This window comes from Rhineura floridana, chromosome 4 (genome assembly GCF_030035675.1).
Source record: "Rhineura floridana isolate rRhiFlo1 chromosome 4, rRhiFlo1.hap2, whole genome shotgun sequence".
Classification (NCBI taxonomy): Eukaryota; Metazoa; Chordata; class Lepidosauria; order Squamata; family Rhineuridae; genus Rhineura; species Rhineura floridana.
In genome coordinates, this window is record NC_084483.1 from 66,329,811 (window position 1) to 66,352,988 (window position 23,178).

Sequence of the window (23,178 nt, forward strand, 5' to 3'; positions counted from 1 at the left end):
AGCCTCACAATGAGGAGCATCCCCCACCCACCCACCCTTATCCACAGTAGTGGGAAACCCACTCAGCTACCATTACTGAGAGCTGCTGAATCATTTGTGGCAATGACTGATAATGGGAGGACCTGGAAGTGGAGAAACAGGATACCTGGCATGACCATTAGGGCGAGGAGAAGGGAGAGGAACAGATAAGGTCAGATGAAGGTTTGGGGAAAAGTAAAGAGAAATGAAAAGACTGGGCAGAGCAGCCTAAAGAGGGGAGAAAAAAGCACTGAAATGTTGGGAAGATGACTCCCGTGAAAAAAAGAGTGGCCTCAAAAGAAGGTAGAGGGAGATTGCAAAGGTCTTGGAGATGGGCCAAGGAGAAGGGGAGAGGACTCCTTTGAAGAGGCAACTATTTTAGGAAACCCATCCATAACCAATGCCCAGCAAAACTCATTGTCCTGGGGGCAGGAGAAGCTACCTGCAAAGAGATGAGCCTGAAGGGGAAGAAACTTGAGGGGAAAAGTCAGAGACTTCAAAGATGACATGATTGCTTGAGTAAAGGATATTAATCGCCGACTTCTTTTACTGAGCGGTATGAAGGAAGAATCCAAGGTTCGGCTGCCCCCAAACCTTATGACACGGATTACCTTTCTTGTTCTTGCAGTAGCTCTGGGTCAAGAAGGCCATCACTTCTCTCATTTTACAAACAGGCAACAGAGACATTAACTTGCTCAAAGGGCACTGAGCAAGCATGTGCGTGAGCTGAGATTCAAGTTTTCATATCCACTCCATCACTAAATTGTAGTCACCTATCTCTAAAGCATTTTCTAATTCCTCAATAAGGTGATAACCACTTTCAAGTAGCCACTACACAGTTAATAACAAAACATCCCATGATGTTCTTTAAAACATTGCTTACAATCCTCCCCACAAGCTGTCATTAGAACTGCTTGTGGCTTTACTGTTTTAGCCCAAAATATGTTCCTAATACTTTTTAAAATGCTCTGTTATACATCAAAAGTGCTAATACAGTAATTATGTGGACAAGAAATGTGCAAGTTACAAGTAGATGGCTGGCACATATAAGTAACCTGAGAAGTAATTTGAACCCAGATCTTCCAAGTCCAAAACTTACTATATTACATGGACTCCCAAAGACCTGACTGTCTGCTCAAAGACTCCCCTCCTCTTTGCAGCTCTACACCCAGGTTAAGGTGCAAAGATCATATTTTATAAATTCGGTGACTTTTGATATGGTGATTCTGTTCAGAATGGAGAAGCAAAGGTGCAGCTCCTACTGAAGCACAGAGAGAAGCTGGCTGCAGTTGCTTATTAATACCTAGTGAATGCAAAAAGTTAGCTATGCAGGTCCAGAGCATGATATAATCTACAACATCTCAGCAGTGAGTCAGAGACTGTCTCATTAAAAGAGACTAAATAGCTCTCAGAAAAAAATGGCTTGCAAGTGCTTGAAAAGGGTTTTTCTTTCATTTTTAATTGCTCTGTTCACTGAACAAAGGCCAGGTCTATTGCACTTCAACTGCATCTTCATGAAATTGATATCCTAATGAAAGACAGAAGGATGGTGGATAAAACAAGAGTGATAAACACAGATTACTTAGAATCTCAGCCGCTGCAAAGAGAAGCAAACGCAAGGCATTTGGATCAGTTGCTTGAGGTGTGAGCACCTGCATGTTAGCTAGAAATAAGGAACAGGTTAACAATGCACCCCACTTTTGACTACCAGAGTTAACATCAATCATATATAACATTTGTCTTCCAAGTAGCATTTCTGCAAGGCACTGCAATAGCTATGGACAAGAAAATGAACATAAAGCATTAGGTAATTGGCACACTCATTGTTGGTGAAGTGTAGAAACCAAGAACATTAGCTGTGAGAAAGTCATCCCTAGTTCAAATTTCCACTAAGAAACAAATTCAGTAGGTGGCTTCACGCAAGCCACTATTTCTCTGTCTCAGCCCCAATCTGTAATGTGGAAATAAATATAATAGCCTAACTTAAGGAAGGATCACTAAGGAAATGTTATGGTGACTGTTAAGTATGTTTGAGAGCAGCCCTATATAAATAGCAATATTTTATTCCCAGTATATATACAGCCCGTTGGAAACGCTTCAGGCTTACTAGAGAGTGTGTGGGGACAACTGACCAACCCATTCTTCCCCATAGCTCCTGCATGCACTATAACCTCAAGCCACTAGACTGTCATGGCAGTCACATATACCAGTCTTAAGCCTGCCTTAGGAGAGGGTGATAAACATTACAACAGCAAGAGGCGGATGGCCAGCCTCCTGTCATGTGCACAGAAGACAGCCACAACTTCTTGTAGCTATGAGACAACTATATCCCATGATCCTCTGGGGTCACACAGACCTACACCAACAACTGCTGCTGCAGCAACTTTATGCTTCTGCCAAATGAGATTCTTTAGGAGATGTTTTAAAGACTTTTTTCACCAATTTGTATTTGAAATATTTTATGGAGCTGTGTTCTAGCACATGTTTATCTGCTGCTGTTATTTTAACGTTTGTGTTTTCAGCTATTTTATAATTTGGAACTTTTGTTATTGTATCTTTATTGTGTACATATGCACCATAACTTCATATGTAGCTCACCTTATGAGGGGAGATACCTTGAAAGGCAGTATAGGAATCGATATAATAATAATAATAATAATACTTCTGTCAGTCTAGATAGTTTTATGAGTTTATATGCTGGAGCATTTGACTGAAGTTTAGCCACTAAGCAATGACTATGTTCTTGTATTCCTTACACTCTGGCTGCCTGTATATACAATTCCCTACTGAATGATGTATGCTGAAGAATATCACATCTTTCAATATAAACTCACTGTATCACCTTTCAGAGGATGCAATATGAAAACACTGATGAATAGGGCTCCATTATAGGAGATGTGCTGTGGGTTTGTTTTTTGGGGTGTGCGCGTGTTAAAGCACCATCACAGACATAGAAGCAGTGGTTGAAAATAGGCTAACACTGACTTCATGAAATTACCTCTTCTGGAGACGTTTGTAGTCTAAAGGGATTTCCAACAACTGTGCAGTATTATGGATTTTTCCTTCTTTGCCTACTGAGCTGAACCTTTCAGCTTCAGCTCTCAACAATTCTTGATTGTTGCTTGGTCTCTTAAATTAAATCTTTTCAAAGCTAGTAAATAAAAATTGCAGATAGTCATACTGGTCTATGAGAAGAAAATCCCAAAGTAACACTAAGGCAATAAGACCATTATTAGGGGCAATTAAGCTATCACAACATAATGAGCAGCTTTTAAGTACCCCAGAACTATTTTTCAAGCTGGATGTTAAACAAGCAAGCAAACAAACAGGTGGGGGAAAGGAAAAAATAGGGGCATGGTGGAAGATGCCCACAGTCTGCAGGAGATGCACTTCAAACCAGGGTGACTGATTCTAGTTTGCTGGTGAATCACAAACCATAGTTAGCTGATTCAGACTCATGCAAAAAAAACATATTTAAGCTTCCTTAATAATAATGTTTTGGTGCCATGTCAGAGCTGAGCCATAGCTTGACCAGGGCTGCATAGAGAGTGGAAGGTGTGGGTATATGGCACCTTTTTATATAGGGGCCATAGGATAACATCTGTATTATTTCTTCCCTTTCCTTCAAGAAAGAGAAAAGAACAACATATCCTTTTGTAGCTTTTCCTTTCAACACAGTTAGATAGCCTTTTTCAGAGCTTATCGTGTTTCCAACATTACTTTCTTGAGTGGAAGTTGCTCGTTCAATACCCAATGCTGTATGAGCGTAATGGGGGCAATTTTTCTTAATGCACATCACTTTTCACTTATCAGAACTCACTATTTCCTGGCAGGGGAAAAAAGTTATCTCTTCAACAAACCTCTCTAATCTAGAGAAATAACCTTAGAAACCTGGGATGTGTTGTCACAGTTAACACTTATCTTGGCAAAATACATTCAGCACAGAAGGAAAATCTCCTCTCCTTGATTCCAGTTTCCCTCTGTCAAATCTTATTTACTCCCAAACAACAGTACAGCCTCTGAAAAAGGAGCTTTACATTACCTGACTAATCTTGGTGGGGGGGCTTTTCGTCTTTAATAAGAGCTTAAGAAAAATAATTCCAAATCCCAGTGGGCCTCATTAAAGTTGCCTCATAAAATTTTTACACTCATATATGAGTTTGGAGAGGAAAAAATGTCAACCTAGCAGTTTGAGCTCATGCTGACTAATGTCACCTTAGGGAAGAGATTGTCGAAATTCATGTGCCTAGCTATTTCAAATGGATGTAAAGCAGCCAATTATGATAAATCATTGCAGGCTTTGGCAAATGACAGATTATTTTCAGACATAATCATCTCATTTTTACGTAAACAAAATTACAAAGGCAATGTCCGACTATCAGGGAGCTTAGCCATTTCATTTATGTGAACTGCAATTGCATTTTTCTCATCTCTGAGGCAAATAAACCTCAACACAGTTTTATAATGTGGAGGATATAAACTTCTCTCATCCTGTAACATTCAGCCCATTGATCATAGGTAACAAAATACCAAAGGGCCAGTAAACATTCCAGTAGTTTAGCTTTCAGGGACTGAACCACTTCAGTTTGTGGGGACAGGGTGGGAGAGAGCACATGCCTGAATGTTCATGTTCATACAAAGTCAGACAGACACCCCTCTCCCCCTTCCTGCTACGTTCAGCCTAGCCTTTTCATCAATACTGCAGATAGATTACTGTAATGTGATGTATGTGGGGCTGCCCTTGAAGACATCTGAAAGCTGCTGCTGGTTCAAAATGTGGCAGCCAGGCTGTTAACTGCGACTGAGCACCATAACCATATTATACCAGAATAGAAGATCTTCACTAACTGTCAGTTTATTTTGGGGCTCAGTCCAAAGTGATGGTTTTGGCTTCAAAGGCCTAAATTGCCTACGGCTGGGGCATCTTAAGAGTTGCCTTCTCTCACCTCTTCAACAGAGGCCCTTTTCCAGCTGTCCCCATTTTCTGCGATTGAAAGAAAGGAGAGAGAGGGCTTTCAGTATTGGCTCCAAACCCATGCAAGAGATTTTTTCCTATTCTTCATGCCTGCCCCTGAAAAATGCTGAGTCAGGGCTACCAGGAAAGGAACTGACTTGCTTGAACAAATAAAGATGGCACTTCCTGTTTGAGGGGGATCACTGGCATGGACTGTGGCATTTAGAGTGTGCTTTAACACTTAAGTCCCTTTGCCATGCCCCTGCCCTTGGATGCCCAACAATAAATAAATAAGCATGTGTGGGGAAGAGAAACCCCTCTGACTTCTGTGGGGTTGGAATGTAGTTACTGTCTTGTCACATCTGTTTCTCTATTCACTTTTTCACTTGGCCCTACCCAGCACTGGCATATGGTGCCTCAGAAGGTTCGCCACAAGAAAAGCAGCCTTCAAGCTGAAAAAGATTCCCCCATCTCTGCAGTAGCCTGATGTGGTGTAATCCAAGTAAATAATAACCTAAAATCCCCCTCTCTCCAGGCAGCCCTCTCACCCCACACTGATCGGGAGGCACCTTTCAACACTCCAGTGAGGTTTGTCAGGGATACAGGTAGCTGCAGGATGTTGGTGACAAACTTTCATCCTGTGAACTTCCTCAAGTTTACTCCTCTTAGGATCCAAGCACAACTGTTAATTGAGCACTTACCAAAGTGAACACATTTTTCAGGCGACCGGTATAAATGCAACACAGTTTTAGGCTACTACCACAGAAGCCACTAAGGAGGTATTCTTTACCTAGGTGGTGTTCTCACAAAATGTATGCGCAGCAGACAGCACAGCCCCTGCACTTTCTCCAAAAGAACTTCCAGGCTCAGCAAAGTTACAAGAAAATACACACTTCTCCCCTCTCGAGAGAGGTCATCCTTTCAGCGGTGCGTATTAGGAAAGGGGTTGAGCCAGAAGCAAATCTTCCCTCAGCTGTTAAGTTCACAGTAGATGATCCTGGACCAGTCACCATTTCTCAATGTAACCTTCTTTGCAAAGATAAAATGAAGAGGACGAGGGACCATGCATGCTACCCTGAGACCCTTGGAGGAAGGATGTGATCACAGTGTAGCAAAGTAAATAAAATTTAAATTAGCAAAACAGGGCAAGAGAGGAGTCCTATAATGGCGGAACATTTTTTTCTTTACCACATTTATATCCCACCTTCCCCCCCCCAAGGAGCTCAAGGTGGCATACATGGTTCTCCCCCTCCCCATTTTATCCTCACAACAATCCTGTGAGGTAGGCTAGGTTGAGAGATAGCAAGAGGCCTCTGGTCACCCAGTCAGCTTTGCAGCTGAATAGGAATTTGAATCCTGGTCTTCCAGATCCTAGTCCACCACAATGTTCTACAAACGTAATAAATTGTTGAGTAACGCATCACTGCTCCCCACAACTTTTTATTTTTATTAAAAAGATACCCAATGGTCAATCTTCACTGTTAATATTTAACAAAACTAACAAGACACAAATCTTGTGTCTAGAGCAGCTAGCTGGGGCTGATGGGAGTTGCAGTCCAACAACATCTGGGGTCCCAAAGGTTGGGAAAGGCTGGTCTACAGCTAGCTTTCAACTGCAGTGAGGGAAGTGGTCTGCCATGTACAAAACTCCAGAAAACTAACTTAACTTTTTCTTGTCCTTGTGTATTTTGTACTTGTCCAGTCATTATATCCTAAGTCTGTCCTTGTTGAGCATTTGCAATGAAAATGAAAATGATTTTTAAAAAATTTCTAGCAGCTACTTTATTGAGGGATTTATTATTCCACCAATACCCAAGAGATGTCCTGTCTTGTGATTCCTACTAATGGTGAAAGAAAATTTGACACTATAAAAAGGGGATTTGGGGGGGGGGGAACTCTGACTTGTACTGCTTTCTGTATTACAGAAGCAAAAAGAGAATATCAGAACTCTAATTAGAGTATCTAATTCTGTCTTTTGAATACATAATATTTCAGGAGATCAATAATGCCTTTCAACCGATTAAGTGCTTGATATATGAAATCCTCAATAATATTTCAAATTACAAAAAGTTCTTACTAATTGCTGGAAGATTTACCAACACCAAAAAAAAAACACCAACACACTTTTTAATAACTTCGCTTGATAAAAATGAGCAATAAATGTAACATTTGTCATTGAGTTTTATGGTATGCAGTACTGAAAAAAAAAAGTCTCTGGAAGCACCTTCATTATAGGCAAATATTTGTGTAGTAAGAGAACCAACCTTAAAGGCAAGTCCCTACTTCCCTCATCATGCAGAAACAGAATGCCCATATTGCAGGGATCTTCCTTTCCACATATTTGCAGGGTGTAATCCAGAAATGCAGAACCTATGGCCCTCCAGATGTTGTTGGATACCAATTCCTATCACCCGTGGTCAGGGATGATGGGCACTGTTGTCTGGAGGACCACAGATTCCCTATCCCTGTCAGTTCTTTATGTCCATGAGATTGATACAAAAGGGTTGTGACTAGCCAACTGGTGAAGCTATTCTACAAGCTTTAGAGAGATCTCTCACAAGACTACCAACAAAAGGAAGCAACCCTCAATATTCAAAATAACTGGGAGAAACCATTATGGGGAAAGTGATACTGTCTTGCTGGCTCTCCTTAGCCTGCAGAATGAGTCAAAGCAACCAATGTTATCAGAACTAGGCCTCAGCCCAAAGAAGGTGAAGCTGATTTTGTGACTACTTTCAGAAATCTTTTAACAGATCACTGCAAAGAGAAAAAAATACGTTTGCCTCTATAGTGAGCATTGCCCTGAATAGGCTCTCTGATTGGCTAGGGTAATTCAGGACATCTTGTCTTCACCTAACTTCATTCATTTTTAGTGTGTCAGCATGTAGACAGGTATAATTTACTAACTTGTGCAGCCTTCCACAACCTGGAGCCCTCCAGATGTTGTTGGACTCCAACTCCCATCAACCCCAGACACATGGCCAGTGATCAGGGATGATGGGTTGTAGTCCAACAACATCCAGAGGGTACCAGGTCAAGGAAGCCTGAGCTAGTATCTCAACACCACTATCTTCACTATATGATCCCTCATTGGCTGAGATAAGTCTATGAAGGAGAAAAAGTCTTAAGAAAAGGAAAATAGTGCAGCTTGATTAAAGCAGGAACCCACTCAGAGAATGGTCTAAAGGCACACACCATAGTTCCACTTCTAAATCCAAGCAACTCTGAACTCAGGAACAACCTAGGTAGGAGATTTCCTGACAGCCTTATGTTAACCATTCTGAGCTCTTTGGAGGAAGAGCAAGGTACAAGCAACTGATAAAGATTAAAAAATGGGTAGCTTTGTTCCTAACATAGTTCCACAGGCAACGTTGGGTCTGAAGGTAATGAGTCGTTGAGGGTGCAACACTTCCTCCCGACGTAAGTCTACCATCAATCAGTGAGCTCCATTGAAGTGAACACAACAGCAAGCTTAGAACAATCTGCATGTGAGCATGGGGCACTTGGCCCACTTTGCAGAAAGAACAACATGCCACATAAAAGGCTATTGTGGGCAAATTTAAGCACATGATTCTAAACACATTATATGGAAGTCCAGTTGATTTCAATGCAATTTACTTCTGAAAGCAGGTGCCAAGGATTGTAGTCCAAAACTACTTAGGATAAAGAGAATCCAGAGCAGTTCCTGAGCTAGGACTGAATACTCAAAATCAGATTCAACAGCGAAGTAAATAATTTTGTGAAGCAGCAGACTGACAGCAAGTGTAAATTACCCAGAAGTACTGGGCTGATATACAAAGAGCCTGCTGCATGACAGAAAATAAATTGTCTTGGTGGGACCAAGCTTTACCTCATACTGGTTTTGTTTTGAGTTTTTTTGCATAGCTTGGAGCAATATTCTGATAGAGCTCAGATGTTCTCAGTTGGATATGGGTACTGGGTACAATAGTTAGCTAACCCATCACCCAGTAGGATCCAACTGAGTACATCTGGGGTCCACCAAAATATAACAGATAAAGAAAGAGGAACAAGATCATACAGCCATGAGACTATAGTCAGCCTGGATTTTTCACATTCCACCATGTGAAATTGAAAATACCCCCATGCCATTCTGCTGCTTCCCATAAGCTCATTTCAAAACAAAATCTTACAAAACTTATAGTCCTGAACTCAGAAATGCTTAACAACCCTCTAAGTTTTCATGGTGATATACAAAACACTCAGAGAGACTCTAGAGTTCAAGATGTAAAACAAGAGAAAAAAAACCCAGACCTCTGTTGGACATTTTTTGTCAGTGGTCTCATAATTTGTTAAAATTAATTAAAAAGCAGCCATGTTCACAGAGTATCTGTACTCCTGTTACTGCCCCTGGCCCATACTCTGACCTTCATCTTCTGCAGATTAAAAGTTAAAGAAATGCATAGTTGATTTTTAATTAATTTAAGAAATTAAGCATTGAACTCAATGACAAGGCCGGGCATGCTCAGTAAGAAACAACTGTCAGTGTTCTAAAAGCCAGACTAACAGCTGTTTGGCTTGGCTAATCAGGGGGCCACACTCACAGCAGACTTTATTCCACTTTAAACAGTCATGGCTTCCCCCAAAGAATTCTGGGAAGTGTAGTTTGTGAAGGGTACTGAGAGTTATTAGGAGGCTCTATTCTCTGTCAGGGGAATAGGAGTCTTCTAACAACTCTCAGTACCTTTCACAAACTACACTTCCCAGGATCCTTTGCGGGAAGCCACTGTTTAAAGTGGAATAAATATCTGGTGTGAGTGTGACCAGGGACAGCTTTGATTTAAATTTGAGTGGGAGACTACATGTGTCTGCTGTAGAATATAAATGTGTGTGTGTGGGAAATAATGAGATTTTTAACAATATTTTCCTTTTAGAAAGGAAAGGGACTTTCCCTCTGCCCACCCAATCTCCCCTTCCCCTTCCTTCCTACCTCTACCCTTCCTCCTCTCCTCCCTGCACCTTCCCCAGGTCAGTTTTACCTATCCTAAGCATGATTGCACAGGAGTAAATCCCATTGAATCAGCAATCAGCAGTCTTGATTGCTGGTGTTGCCACCACTCACCATATGCTCAGAGGCACGTTACCAAATTCTTCTGAGCTACACAGGAAGTGGATTCGACTGTGAAAGACCAAACGGAATTGTGTTGCATTTTGACAAATTTGTAGGGCAGTACAATATCTGAGAGAGGAGGTCAGGTCTCCTGCTCCCCTGGTACATTCACTATAGTTGTCCAATTTCCCTGCTTTTAAAGTTTGATAGAAATGTCTGTTGGCTATAATAATAAATAATAATAAAATTTTATTTGTTAGTCACCCATCTGTCTGACTTAACAGACACTCTGGGCGACTTACACAATATAAAACACAATTTAAAACATATTCATACAACAGTAAACCACCTGTTAGTAATAGCCTAACCCACCCCAGAAATCCCATAGGCCTGCCTGAATAACAAGGTCTTTAAGGCTCGACGAAAAACCATCGGTAAGTATGTTCTTAAACTGCAAGGTTTTTTGCTTATTAGTGAATTATAGCTTTAAATGCTACCACATTAAGGTATATGCTGTATGACCGAAAATAAATTAAAATGGTTCTAAATCTAAACCTTCCTTTAGATGACTAGAGAAATCTGGAATTAATTTGGGCTTCTCGGCTTTAACAGCAAAAAATGTACAAGGTCACAAGAAAAAAATCAATCAAGAGCAAACAGAGGATTCCGTTTAACACCTTCTACACCTGAGAACTTAAGATATCATTTTTCTGCTCAGAAGGGAATACTGCGCAAAGCTGTTGACAGCAATAGATTCAATGCATCGCAAATAAATGCCCCAAACATAAGAAGTGTTTTGCCTCGGTTTCTTTGAGTCACTGTTCTTGCTTAGGTCCTGTTCAAACAAGTTGGAAACATTACTGACGGTTTGCCTTGTAATGTAGGCTAACCTGAGCATGTGAGAATGTTCCATGATCATTTGGTGAGCTTCATAGATAAGTCAGGATTTGAATTAGAGCTTGCCATATCGAACCTCATCGCTCTAGTCTAGCCCTACCACACTAGCTACATAGCAGTAGCTTTCTGCCTTGTGCCATAGTCCAGTTTCTCAGATAAGCCAGAAATGTCCTCGTGATTATGTGCATCAAGCCAATATACCCACCCATCTCTTTAAAAATGCAAAGAAAGCAAACTGTTTGGGGCATCATGTCCCACATAAACCTATTATGAATGTCCCTTAAAAGTAAAAACAAACAAAAAAGAGCTAGAAAGTATTTCGTCTAGGGAATTCATGTAGGAGTTGTGCTTATTAAAAACAACAACACTATCAATCAACAGTCCTGCAATGGACAAATTTAAAGACATTATCCTTCTTCTGCTTCCAGAGGTACAAAAAGGATTACTGTGTAAATTGTTCTTTACAACAAAATAAGTGTGACATACAAGAAAGAGAAACAGTATCTCTTCCAGGCTGGGAAATGCATACATGCTAGGTTTAACCAAGAACCACACAGAGAAAATTAAAATCCAGCAAGACTTGTGCCCTAGCAATAGCAACACTTTCACCCAGTTAGGGCTTCTGTGCCTTTCGTAAAAAAAAGTTAACAATACGAGAAGGGGGGAGGAGAGAGAACCCAAAACACAAAATTAAGAAGTAAAAGGAACGCTTCAGAGGGGTAGCCATATCTTTCTCTTGCAGCAAAACCAGAAATCTTCTATAATAATAATAATAATAATAATATCCCACCCTTCCTCCCAGCAGGAGCCCAGGGCGGCAAACAAAAGCAGTAAAAACACTTTAAAACATAAAAACAGACCTTAAAATACATTAAAACAAAACAACTTTAAAAACTTTCTTTAAAAAAGCTTTAAAAACATCTTTTAAAAAAAGGGTTAAAAACATATTGTTTAGAAAAAAAAATGTTTTAAAAAAAACATATTAAAAGCAATTCCAACACAGACGCAGGCTGGGATAGGTCTTAAAAGGCTTGTTGAAAGAGGAAAGTCTTCAATAGATGCCAAAAAGATAACAGAGATGGGGCCTGCCTAATATTTAAGGGGAGAGAATTCCACAGGGTAGGAGCCACCACACTAACGGTCTGTTTCCTATGTTGTGCAGAACAGACCTCCTGATAAGATGGTATCTGCAGGAGGCCCTCACCTGCAGAGCGCAGTGATCGACTGGGTATGTAAGGGGTAAGACGGTCTTTCAGGTATCCTGGTCCCAAGCTGTATAGGGCAGCCTTTCCCAACTAGTGGGCCACCAGATGTTGTTGGACCAAAATTCCCATCTTTCCTGACCATTGGCAATGCTGGCTGAGGCTGATGGGAGTTGTGGTCTGTGATGTTCCTATATTAATGTATATATGGTAAGTGTTGGTTGTTTAGAAGATACATGGTAAGTGGAGTGAAAGAGGAGGGGGAGTGAATGGGCAGTAGAATGCTAGATGATTGGCTGAGTGTTTAAAATGGCTGAACGTATAAAAGAAAGAGTGAGAGTGGAATCTGGGGGGAGAAGAGAAAGAGTGGGTTGTTTGGTGGGTTTGAGAGAGTGGTTTACCAGGAGAGAGTGGAGAAGGAGGGGGGTGGAGTTCGGATTAGTATTGAGTAAAACCATATGCTTATGTGCCTTAAGAAGAAATCTTGTTAATCTTGTTAGCTTTGTTATCTTTAATAAATACTTAATTTGGTTTACCAAAGGCCTGATCCTTGGCTGGGGTTTCACAGACCAGAAGGGAGGGTAAGGTACTGACCAAGGCTGAAGGGAAACTGTAACAAATGGTGGCAGCGGTGAAGAGAATAACAATACCAGTATTCAGAGTCTCTGGGAATACTAGTATTAGGACGTGACTGGTGGTTGCCTAGCAGGGGGATCTGTTGAGATCTGTGCTAGAGCGGGGAGAGAAACAATAAAAAGGGACAGTCCAGACTGGTGGAGTCCCTGGTGGTGCCTAGTGACAGGCAGTAGCCACGCGCAGGTAGGAACCTGACAGGGAGAGCCAGGGAAGGGCGTCACATGGTCCAACAACATCTGGTGGCCCACTAGTTGGGAAAGGCTGGTATAGGGCTTTGTACACCAAAACTAGAACCTTGAACTGGCCCGGTAGCAAATGGGCAGCCAGTGCAATTCTTTCAGCAGCGGGGTGACATGTTGGCAATACTCTGCCACAGTGAGCAGTCTCGCCACCATATTTTGCACCTGCTGCAACTTCCGGACCAACTTCAAGGGCAGCCCCACATAGAGCGCATTACAGTAATTCAGCCTGGAGGCTACCAGTGTGTGGACAACAGTGGTCAGGCTATCCCGGTCCAGAAACGGCCGCAGCTGTCTTATCAGCCAAAGCTGGTAAAAGGCACTCCTAGCCATGAAGGTCACCTGGGCCTCTAGCGACAAAGATGGATTCAGGAGCACCCCCAGACTATGAACCTGCTCTTCCAGAGGGAGTACGACCCCATCCAAAGCAGGCAACTGACCAATCATCCAAACTCGGGAACCACCAATCCAAGGCACCTCTGTCTTGCTAGGATTCAGACTCAGTTTATTGGCCCTCATCCAGACCACCACTGAGTCCAGGCACCGGTCCAGGGCTTGCACGGCCTCTCCTGATTCAGATGTTATGGAGAAAGCTGGGTATAGTCAGCATACTGCTGACACCTCGCTCCAAATCTCCTGATGACTGCTCCCAAGGGCTTCATATAGATGTTAAACAGCATGGGGGACAAGATGGTACCCTGAGGCACCCCACAGCACAACTGCCAGGGGGCTGAAAGATAGTCAACCAATGCTATTCTCTGAGAGTGACCTTTGAGATAAGATCAGAACCACTGTAAAACTGTGCCTCCAATACCCATCTCACCAAGTCGGCCCAGAAGGATACCATGGTTAATGGTATCAACAGCCGCTGAGAGATCAAGTAAGAATAACAGGGTCGCACTCCCCCTGTCCTTCTCCTGATAAAGGTCATCCATCAGGGCGACCAAGGCCGATTTAGTCCCATAACCAGGCCTGAACCCTTCTAGCACCTTAAACAGCCTTCTAGCACCTTAAACAGACAAAAGAAAGTACTTCACACAGTCCATTGTTAAACTATGGAATTTACTCCCATAAGATGTAGTGATGGCCATTAACTTGGATGGATTTCAAGAAGATTAGACAAGTTCATGGAGGGAAAGGCTATCAATGGCTACTAGACACAATGGCTATGTTCTACCTCCACTGCTGGAGGCAGTATGCCTCTGGATACCAGTTGCTGGAAAGCACTCAGGTTTGGTTTGTGGGCTCTTTGCAGGCATCTGGTTGGCCACTGTTGAACAGAGTGCTGGACTAGATAGGCTTTTGACCTGATCCAGTGGAGCTGCTCTTAGGTTCTTAAAACTGATTATGGTGCAACCTAGGAGTAAAGCAAAACTGTGATTAAGATGCCAATTACTTAAAACTCAATTGCAGTTAAAAAAACCCTTTTACCTCTAAATCCATGGGCTTCTTTAGATTTTACTTTTCTTCCACAGTGACCACTTTTGAATTTTCATAGAACTCTCATGTTCTGTTCTTCTGAACATGCTAACAATAACTATCTGTAATGTAAAATTAATCAACTTGCTTGTGTTGTTGTTGTTGTTATGTGCCTTCAAGTCGATTACGACTTATAGCGACCCTATGAATCAGCGACCTCCAAGAGCATCTGTCATGAACCACCCTGTTCAGATCTTGTAAGTTCAGGTCTGTGGCTTCCTTGATGGAATCAATCCATCTCTTGTTTGGCCTTCCGCTTTTTCTACTCCCTTCTGTTTTTCCCAGCATTATTGTCTTTTCTAGTGAATCATATCTTCTCATTATGTGTCCAAAGTATGATAACCTTAGTTTCAACATTTTACCTTCAAGTGATAGTTCTGGTTTAATTTGATCTAACACCCAATTATTTGTCTTTTTCGCAGTCCATGGTATGCGCAAAGCTCTCCTCCAGCACCACATTTCAAATGATTTTTCTCTTATCTGCCTTTTTCACTGTCCAACTTTCACATCCATACATAGAGATCAGAAATACCATGGTCTGAATGATCCTGACTTTCGTGTTCATTGATACATCTTTGCATTTGAGGATCTTTTCCAGTTCTCTCACAGCTGCCCTACCCAGTCCCAGCCTTCTTCTGATTTCTTGACAATTGTCTCCATTTTGGTAAATGACTGTGCCGAGGTATTGATAATCCTTGACAAGTTCAATGTCCTCATTGTCAACTGTAAAGTTACATAAATCTTCTGTTGTCATTAGTCTTCTTGACATTCAGCTGTAGTCCTGCTTTTGTGCTTTCCTCTTTAACTTTCATCAGCATTCATTTCAAATCATTACTGGTTTCTGCTAAGAGTATGGTATCGTCTGCATATCTTAAATTATTGATGTTTCTCCCTCCAATTTTCACACCTCCTTCATCTTGGTCCAATCCCGCTTTCCGTATGATATGTTTTGCGTACAGATTAAACAATTAGGGTGATAAAATACACCCCTGTCTCACACCCTTTCTGATGGGGAACCAATCGGTTTCTCCATATTCTGTCCTTACAGTAGCCTCTTGTGCAGAGTATAGGTTGCGCATCAGGACAATCAGATGCTGTGGCACTCCCATTTCTTTTAAAGCACTCCATAGTTTTTCATGATCTACACAGTCAAAGGCTTTGCTGTAACCTATAAAGCACAGGGTGATTTTCTTCTGAAATTCCTTGCTCCGTTCCATTATCCAACGTATGTTTGTAATATGATCTCTGGTGCCTCTTCCCCTTCTAAATCCAGCTTGGACATCTGGCATTTCTCGCTCCATATATGGTAAGAGCCTTTGTTGTAGAATCTTGAGCATTACTTTACTTGAATGGGATATTAAGGCAATAGTTCGGTAATAACTGCATTCTCTGGGATCCCCTTTCTTTGGAAGTGGGATATATATTGAACACTTCCAGTCTGCGGGCCATTGTTTAGTTTTCCATATTTCTTGAGAAATTCTTGTCAAACTTTGGACAGTTTCAGTCTCAGTAGCTTGTAGCAACTCTATTGGTATGCCGTCTATTCCTGGTGATTTGTTTCTTCCAAGAATTTTAAGAGCAGCTTTCACCTCACATTCTAAAATTTCTGGTTCTTCATTATATGGTTCCTCCATGAATGAATCTGTCATCCTGGCATCTCTTTTATAGAGTTCTTAAGTGTATTGCTTCCATCTTCCTTTTATTTCATCTCGGTCAGTCAGTGTGTTCCCCTGTTGATTATTCAACATCCCTACTCGTGGTTTAAATTTCCCTTTCATTTCTCTAATCTTTTGGAATAGGGCTGTTCTTCCCATTTTGTTGTCCTTTTCTATTTCTATACAATAACTATTGTAATAGTTTTCTTTGTCCCTACGTATTAGTTGTATAGTTGCATTTAGGGTTCTGACCGTGTTTCTATCTCCTTTTGCTTTCCTTCTCTCTTTAACCATTTGAAGAGTTTGTTCAGTCATCCATTGAGGTCTTTCTCTCTTTTTAACAAGAGGTATTGTCTTTTTGCATTCTTCCCTGCTCATGAGTCTGACTTCAGTCCATAGTTCTTCTGGTTCTCTGTCAACTAAGTTTAAAGCCTCAAACCTGTTCCTTATTTGATCTTTATATGCTTCTGGGATGTTACTTAAATTGTATTTTGGCGTTATGAGCACTTTGTTGTTCTTCTTTAGCTTCACTCTGATTTTCGATACAATCAGTTCATGATCTGTACCGCAGTCTGCTCCTGGTCTTGTTTTTGCAGAAAGTATAGAACTTCTCCATCTTGTTTCCAATTATATAATCAATTTGATTCCTATATTGACCATCTGGTGATGTCCACATGTACAGTCATCTTTCTGGTTGCTCAAAAACTTGCTTGTACTCTAGTATAAACCTGGGCAGACAGCAAACTATTAGAAGCTATTGTCCTCTTAAACTATCACAGCAATTGAAATAAAAGGTATAAAAATGACTTTCATGTTCACAGGTGGGGAACTTGTGATCCTCCAAGTGTTTCAGGATTACATTTCCCACCATTTCAGACCAATGGCTGTCGTAGCTAGGGCTGATTGGAAGTGAGAGCCCAACAATATCTGGAGGGCCACAGGTTCCCCATCCCTGTCTTAGTCCATCTTGGTCTAGTCCCAGTGAAATCAGAAGTGCTCAGCTTTGGCTGGTTCACACCCTGCATGAACTTCCATTCAGGCACTGACAAGGCCCAGACCTCCTTAGCTTTAATAATGTTATTACATCTTGTGTCCTTAAGCCATTGCTTATTTCATAACTAAATAAGGATGCTTTTTGTTACTCCAGTAGTGAAGCCATTTTCTACCTATTTCAAGAATGCTAAATTCTGGATTCTTGGACACTGCATTAGAAAGATTTTCATTCCCAGTAATGAAACTTTTGACTGCCAGTGAGAAGGACAATTAAACACTTCCAATAACACAACACAGTCCTACACACGTCTCTTCAGAAGTTAGTCCCATTTTGTTTGTATAGGACTGCATTCTAAATCTATTATTACAAGGGTCCAGATGTTGCCAAGGTGTTACCCTATAGAATGAATGTCAGAAAATACACACAGAGTAGCCCCTATTGGACCAAATGGAGGGTTCATCCAAACATTGATGGGTTTTCTCCCCATTTTCGTTGGGGTATTTAACCCCTGATCCATGTCTTTTCCGATTTACTGGGTTTTCTGCCACAACACTAGACACCACTGTTAAAAAATTATACAGTTACATGATTTATTGCAATATGGATTTTTTAATTATAAGTGGTATTAATATTCCACCTGTCCTCCATGCCTGCTCACATCTTCCTGCAAACACATAAATGGGGGTGCTGGGGCAGATTGTGCTTTCAACAACTCAGAGAGGGGAAAGCCTCTGTGAATCAGCAGAAAGGAAGGAAGAGTAGCCAAGGTGATTAGAAAAGGCAAAGTTGGCATGCTGATCAATTTCAAGCTCCTAGTCTGGGAGCTAGGAACTCCTCCTCTTGAGGCTTGACGAGCCTAAAAGTCAGCAGCCAGACAATTGCATTGTCTTTTTTCAGCTTGTCAGATAGCACTCAGATAGCATTTGCATTTTGTCAATGAAAGAAAGGCAGATCTCCAGGGATGGACAAGTTCTGATATACTACTTTGTGAGGTAGGGGAGCCAAATAAAGTCCAAGGACATTTTCGGAAATAGATGGATGTATACTTAGCAGCTTAGTTTTTTTTTTAGTAGCTTACATTTTTAAAGGAATTCCAACCTACAGAAAAGCAGATGATAGGTATAAATCTGAAGAGTGATTAAAAAAAATAGAATAAAACCAGGAGTCTAAAATACTAGCTTGCCAAAACAGAAGATATCCCATGTGCTCTATGTTTATGGGAGGTGCATCTTGAAATTCTAAACACTGCAATTGGGACTGACATTCAGGGGTCCATCCAACCTAGAACTGGAGCCCTGTAGAGCTCCATGTTTCTCAAGGGGGGTGGAACATTTTTAGAAAGGAAAAATAATTTAAGTCAGCGTTGCTCCTTGCATAGAGGAGTTCTGACAAAACTGAGGTACTGCTCGTGGGAGACAAGGGAAGGTTAGGGGATTTGGACCTGGCGCTCAATGGGGTACAACTGTGCCTGAAAGACCAGGTCCGCAGCCTCGGGATCATTCTTGATTCCCAGCTGTCCATTGAGGCTCAGGTCTCAGCTGTGAGCCGGGCAGCACTGTATCAACTCCATTTGATACAGAGGCTGCGCCCCTACCTTCCCAGTCACCTGCTCCCATCGGTGGTACATGCCCTGGTCTCCTCTTGCCTAGACTACTGTAATGCGTTCTACGTGGGACTACACTTGAAAACGGTCTGGAAGCTGGAACTGGTACAGAATGCGGCAGCACGCCTGATTAAAGGCAGCCGCCAGCAAGATCACATAACTCCAGTGCTAAAAGAGTTGCACTGGCTACCAGTTGCTTGCCAGGCCCAATTCAAGGTATTGGTTTTGACCTTTAAATCCCTATACGATTTCAGCCCAGTCTATCTGAAGGAGCGCCTCCAGCATCATCAGCTATGCCGTCCAACAAGATCAGCCTCAAAAGACCTTCTCTCTATCCCATCAGTCAAAACAGCCAGATTGGTGAGGACTAGAGAGAGGGTTTTTTCAATTGTGGCCCCCACCCTGTGGAACTCCCTCTCAAATGATCTCTGCCATGCCCCCTCTATAATGAGTTTCCACCGGGCCATGAAGACCTGGCTCTTCAGGCAAGCTTTTGGGGTGGGCTAGATTTTATTATCTTGTGTCCAGATTTTTAATGTTTATTGTATCTGTATGCTTATTTTGTACATCACCCAGAGTGGCTGGATAGCCAGCCAGATGGGCGACCAAGAAATTCAATAAATAAATAGAGGAGTTCTGCAAACACTAGTATTTCACACGCCAGCTGAATGCATGGACTGTTGGAGGAAATGACTGCAGTGCACAATGGTAGCAGGGGAGAGGCTAGCCCATACATACCCTCATCTTGTACCACATGCCACTAGCCTCAGCTCACCATTAGAGGGAATTACAGATATGAAACACCCACCAACATGCACACTGAAAACAGGTTTTCAGAACCTCAGATTGCTTACATATTGCCATGTAAAAGCCAGAATCAGGAACATAGACAAAAAAAGCAAATACACCACAGGCAGACATATTCCTTAAACTGTGTAACTACCAAAGCAATTAAATGATGTTCTATCAGTTAAATGCCTCAGCAGAAAATAATAATAATTTATATATATCCTATAATATATTGTTTCAGCCGAACAGTATGTTGGCAAAGATACAGTTTGCTGTGTTCAATTTGAAAGGTAGCTGAAATAAAAGATTTCATTGGCTTACTTTTTAAAAAAATAACCGCAGGCACCACATTTCATAACTGCCAAATACTGGGTGATCTGAACAATGGCAATAAAAGAACATAACCTACAACAGAGTTTTTATGGAAGGTACACACACAGCTGATACTTACTCCTTATTTCTGCTTTTAACACAGGGATGGTAAAGGACCTTAACAGCCTTTCGAATCTCTAACAGCCTCAAATTGGATGATGTATCATGTTCAAGCACTGTAAAATTATTGCTGGAGGCCAGGTTTCCCAAAGACTCCACCAACAGTGAGTCAGAATTCAGCAGCCACATCTGTGGATGAAGAGACAATCCTAGAAGTTGCTTAAGGAAAAAAAAGCACAACTGTGGCCTAGTCAGTTTAGGAACACAAGAGCATCCCTGCTGGGTCAGACCAAAGGCCCATGTGGTCCAGATGCTGTTCTCACAGCAGCCAACTCTTCCCATTTATGTACCAAATCAACTGGTATTTCGAGGCATACTGTCTCCGATACAGACATCATGTCACAGTTCTGTGACTTACCAAGATGTAGATTGTCCCATCAGTTCCTTTTATGGTGAATCTAAATGTGTTTTTAGCAGAAGAAAGCTCTTCAAGGCACTGGGCTACAATGCTCTGTATGAAGGGAGACCTGTTTTTGAAAAGGAAAGAGATTCATATGAAGTATCCACAACTGCCGTTGTGTGAAAAGCAAATGAGTATATGGGGGGGGGGGGGAATCAAGGTAATTCACATGGAAAGGCAAGGCAAGGGTAGAGGTGCCACTAGAAAATGCAAATGTCCTACTAAATATTTTTGTAGGAGCTGGAGGCTTTAGACTAGCCTTTCCCAACCGGTGTGCCTCCAGATGTTGTTGGACCACAACTCCCATCAGCCTCAACCATTGGCAAGGCTGGCTGAGGCTGATGGGAGTTGTGGTCCAAAAACATCTGGAGGCACACTGGTTGGGAAAGGCTGCTTTAGACAGTAGCAGCTGTGAACGTAGTAAAAATGACAGGAAGAAGCAGCAAAGCATGATGGGTGCAGCTAGTTGGACAGAGAAAGGAACAGGCATAAAGCAGAGTCCTGTTCAAATCACCTTGTTGGGGTAAAGCTCACTCATTTAACATGTAGTGCCACTAACTGTTCTGCAGTCCAGAAACAAAAGCAGTTTGGAGTTTTTAGTAACAAACCTGCTCTCCCCGCCACTCCATCCTCACCCTTCTTCCTCAGCAACAATTCCACCCCCCTACCTTATAATAAATGGTCACACCTAATCTAATCTTGTACTATGTCTCAGAAAGTCCAAGACAAGGGGATTTAGATGAATGAAAACAAACTCCAGCATCTTACTATGTGAGCCTGCTGTATATACATGGCAGACCCACAATTTGATGGAAGCCAGACCCCAACTCCCTCCAACAGAGCTTATGACCCCCTCAGAACTAACATATATAGAACTATGATGTCTCTTCAATGCACCCTTATCCTCTTGTATCTCTAACTTTCTGATTCCAGCATGCAAAACATGAGCTAACCTTTCCCCCCTACTTCTTTATAAACAGAAAAGCTAATTTGTATCATCACCACCACCAGAACACAAGGTGGGTTGCAGTATGCTGTATTTTATGGTAGTTGCAGCATAGGTACAGTTGCAGATTGTTTGAAAATCTTTTATTTAAAAGGCATCCTTCCAATTAAAAAATGGAAGAAAGCTTTAATTGAAACAGAGAGCTGTGCAGGTTAGAAAAAGATGACCAAGTATTAGCTTGTAATTGGCAATTATATCTTTCATGGCAGAAATTAATTAAAGTAACTTTTAAGTTTGCATAATTTGCTGTTGATTAACCCTAAGACTTGCCACAACAGCAAATGAAAGCTCAGGTTGGGAATTATTAATACTGTTGTAAGTACATCACAAACAGTGCTGTTACAAGGGCAATGCAAGGATGTTAAGAATGATTTTGAAGGACAGGGTAACCAGTAGAAACATTTGGGGTTGTAGTAAAAAAAACCTGAAGTCTTAACAGTACTGGTGAAATTGTTAATTTGGCTTTACAATATGTTTTCTGGTTTTATTTTGATGGAGTAGAACAGGTGTGGGGAACCTCTGGCAATCCAGATGTTCTGAACTGCAACTCCCACATCCTTGGTCATTAGCCATGCTTGCTGGGGCTGATGGGAGCTGTAGTTCAGCAGGATCTGGAGGGCCAAAGGTTCCCCACACCTGGTGCAGAAGAGCAATAGCTAAGGAAATACATAGATTAGCATGCAATCTGAAGATATAAATTCAACATCAATAATGATGAATGGCTCCGATCCAGAAAAGTAAACACACATGAAAAAGAGAAGACATTCAACACAAAATCCAGTCTAAGAGCTTGAGCAGCATGCAAACAACCATAGTCATCACATATCTTATACCACATATCACATCTGCTTAGGACAGCATTTCCCAACTAGTGGGCCACCAGATGTTGTTGGACCACAATTCCCATCTTTCCTGACCATTGGCAATGTTGGCTGAGGCTGATGGGAGTTGTGGTCCAACAACATCTGGTGGCCCACTAGTTGGGAAAGGCTGGCTTAGGAGAACAGAGGGAAAGCATAGGGGAGGATTAAAGTATCTCCTGAACAGATTATTCATACACAATCATATATAGCTCAGGCTCCTGGAGTGGACTTTCACTTTAATATCATGCAGATTTTCTTCTGTTAAGATAAAATAGTTATATTTTAAAAAGTTATCACATCTGATGGCTACAAAGAACCACAGAATCTGGCATACCTTAATCAGCCATATAAGTCATCTGAATGATTTATAAGATTCAGATGACTTTTGACTTCAGTCATTCCATCTACTAAAGCCACAATTTAATTACACTTCTGAGCAGGAAAAAGAACAGAAAAAGCAATACATGCACTTAGTTAACATGGACACAAATAGTGTTAAATATTTTTACATTTCATGAGATGTTTAGAAGAAAAGTGCAATAAAGGTTTAAATATTTAATGAGCAACACCACTGAATTTTTTTTTAATTGCACAAAGCTCTATCACCTTGGTATCACGCCAAACCTGACTTTCGAAGGCTGAACAAACAATTCGGTGAAATAGTATTTTGTGGCACCTAGAAGCAAAAATATATCAAAGTAAGTGTATTATATAATCAAAATGAAACTTACAATTGAAGTCTTACTGAGTCATGTAAATGGGACAAAGCACTAATACATAAATTACACACAGACCACAGGAATAAAGAGAGTATTCAAACGGGGTGGGGGCTTCAAATGTGAACTCCCCTCCTGTTTAAAAAGTTGCGACCATTTCAAGTCTG

General features: G+C 41.4%; 1 protein-coding gene across 5 annotated transcripts in view; it reads right to left on the reverse strand.

Moving 5' to 3' along the window:
* The window catches only part of UBE3D (ubiquitin protein ligase E3D), a 67,343-nt gene that overhangs the window by 28,690 nt on the left and 15,475 nt on the right, over positions 1–23,178 (reverse strand). For 4 of the 5 annotated variants that reach the window (XM_061623228.1, XM_061623226.1, XM_061623229.1 and 1 more), the window contains 3 exons: positions 22,902–22,971; positions 20,385–20,493; positions 19,986–20,155 (listed from right to left, as the gene is read on the reverse strand). In XM_061623228.1, the coding sequence (XP_061479212.1) occupies positions 19,986–20,155; positions 20,385–20,493; positions 22,902–22,971 (349 nt within the window). Of the gene's footprint in view, positions 1–4,842; positions 5,003–19,985; positions 20,156–20,384; positions 20,494–22,901; positions 22,972–23,178 lie in introns of those variants that run through there. The other variant, XM_061623227.1, reaches the window with a different exon arrangement.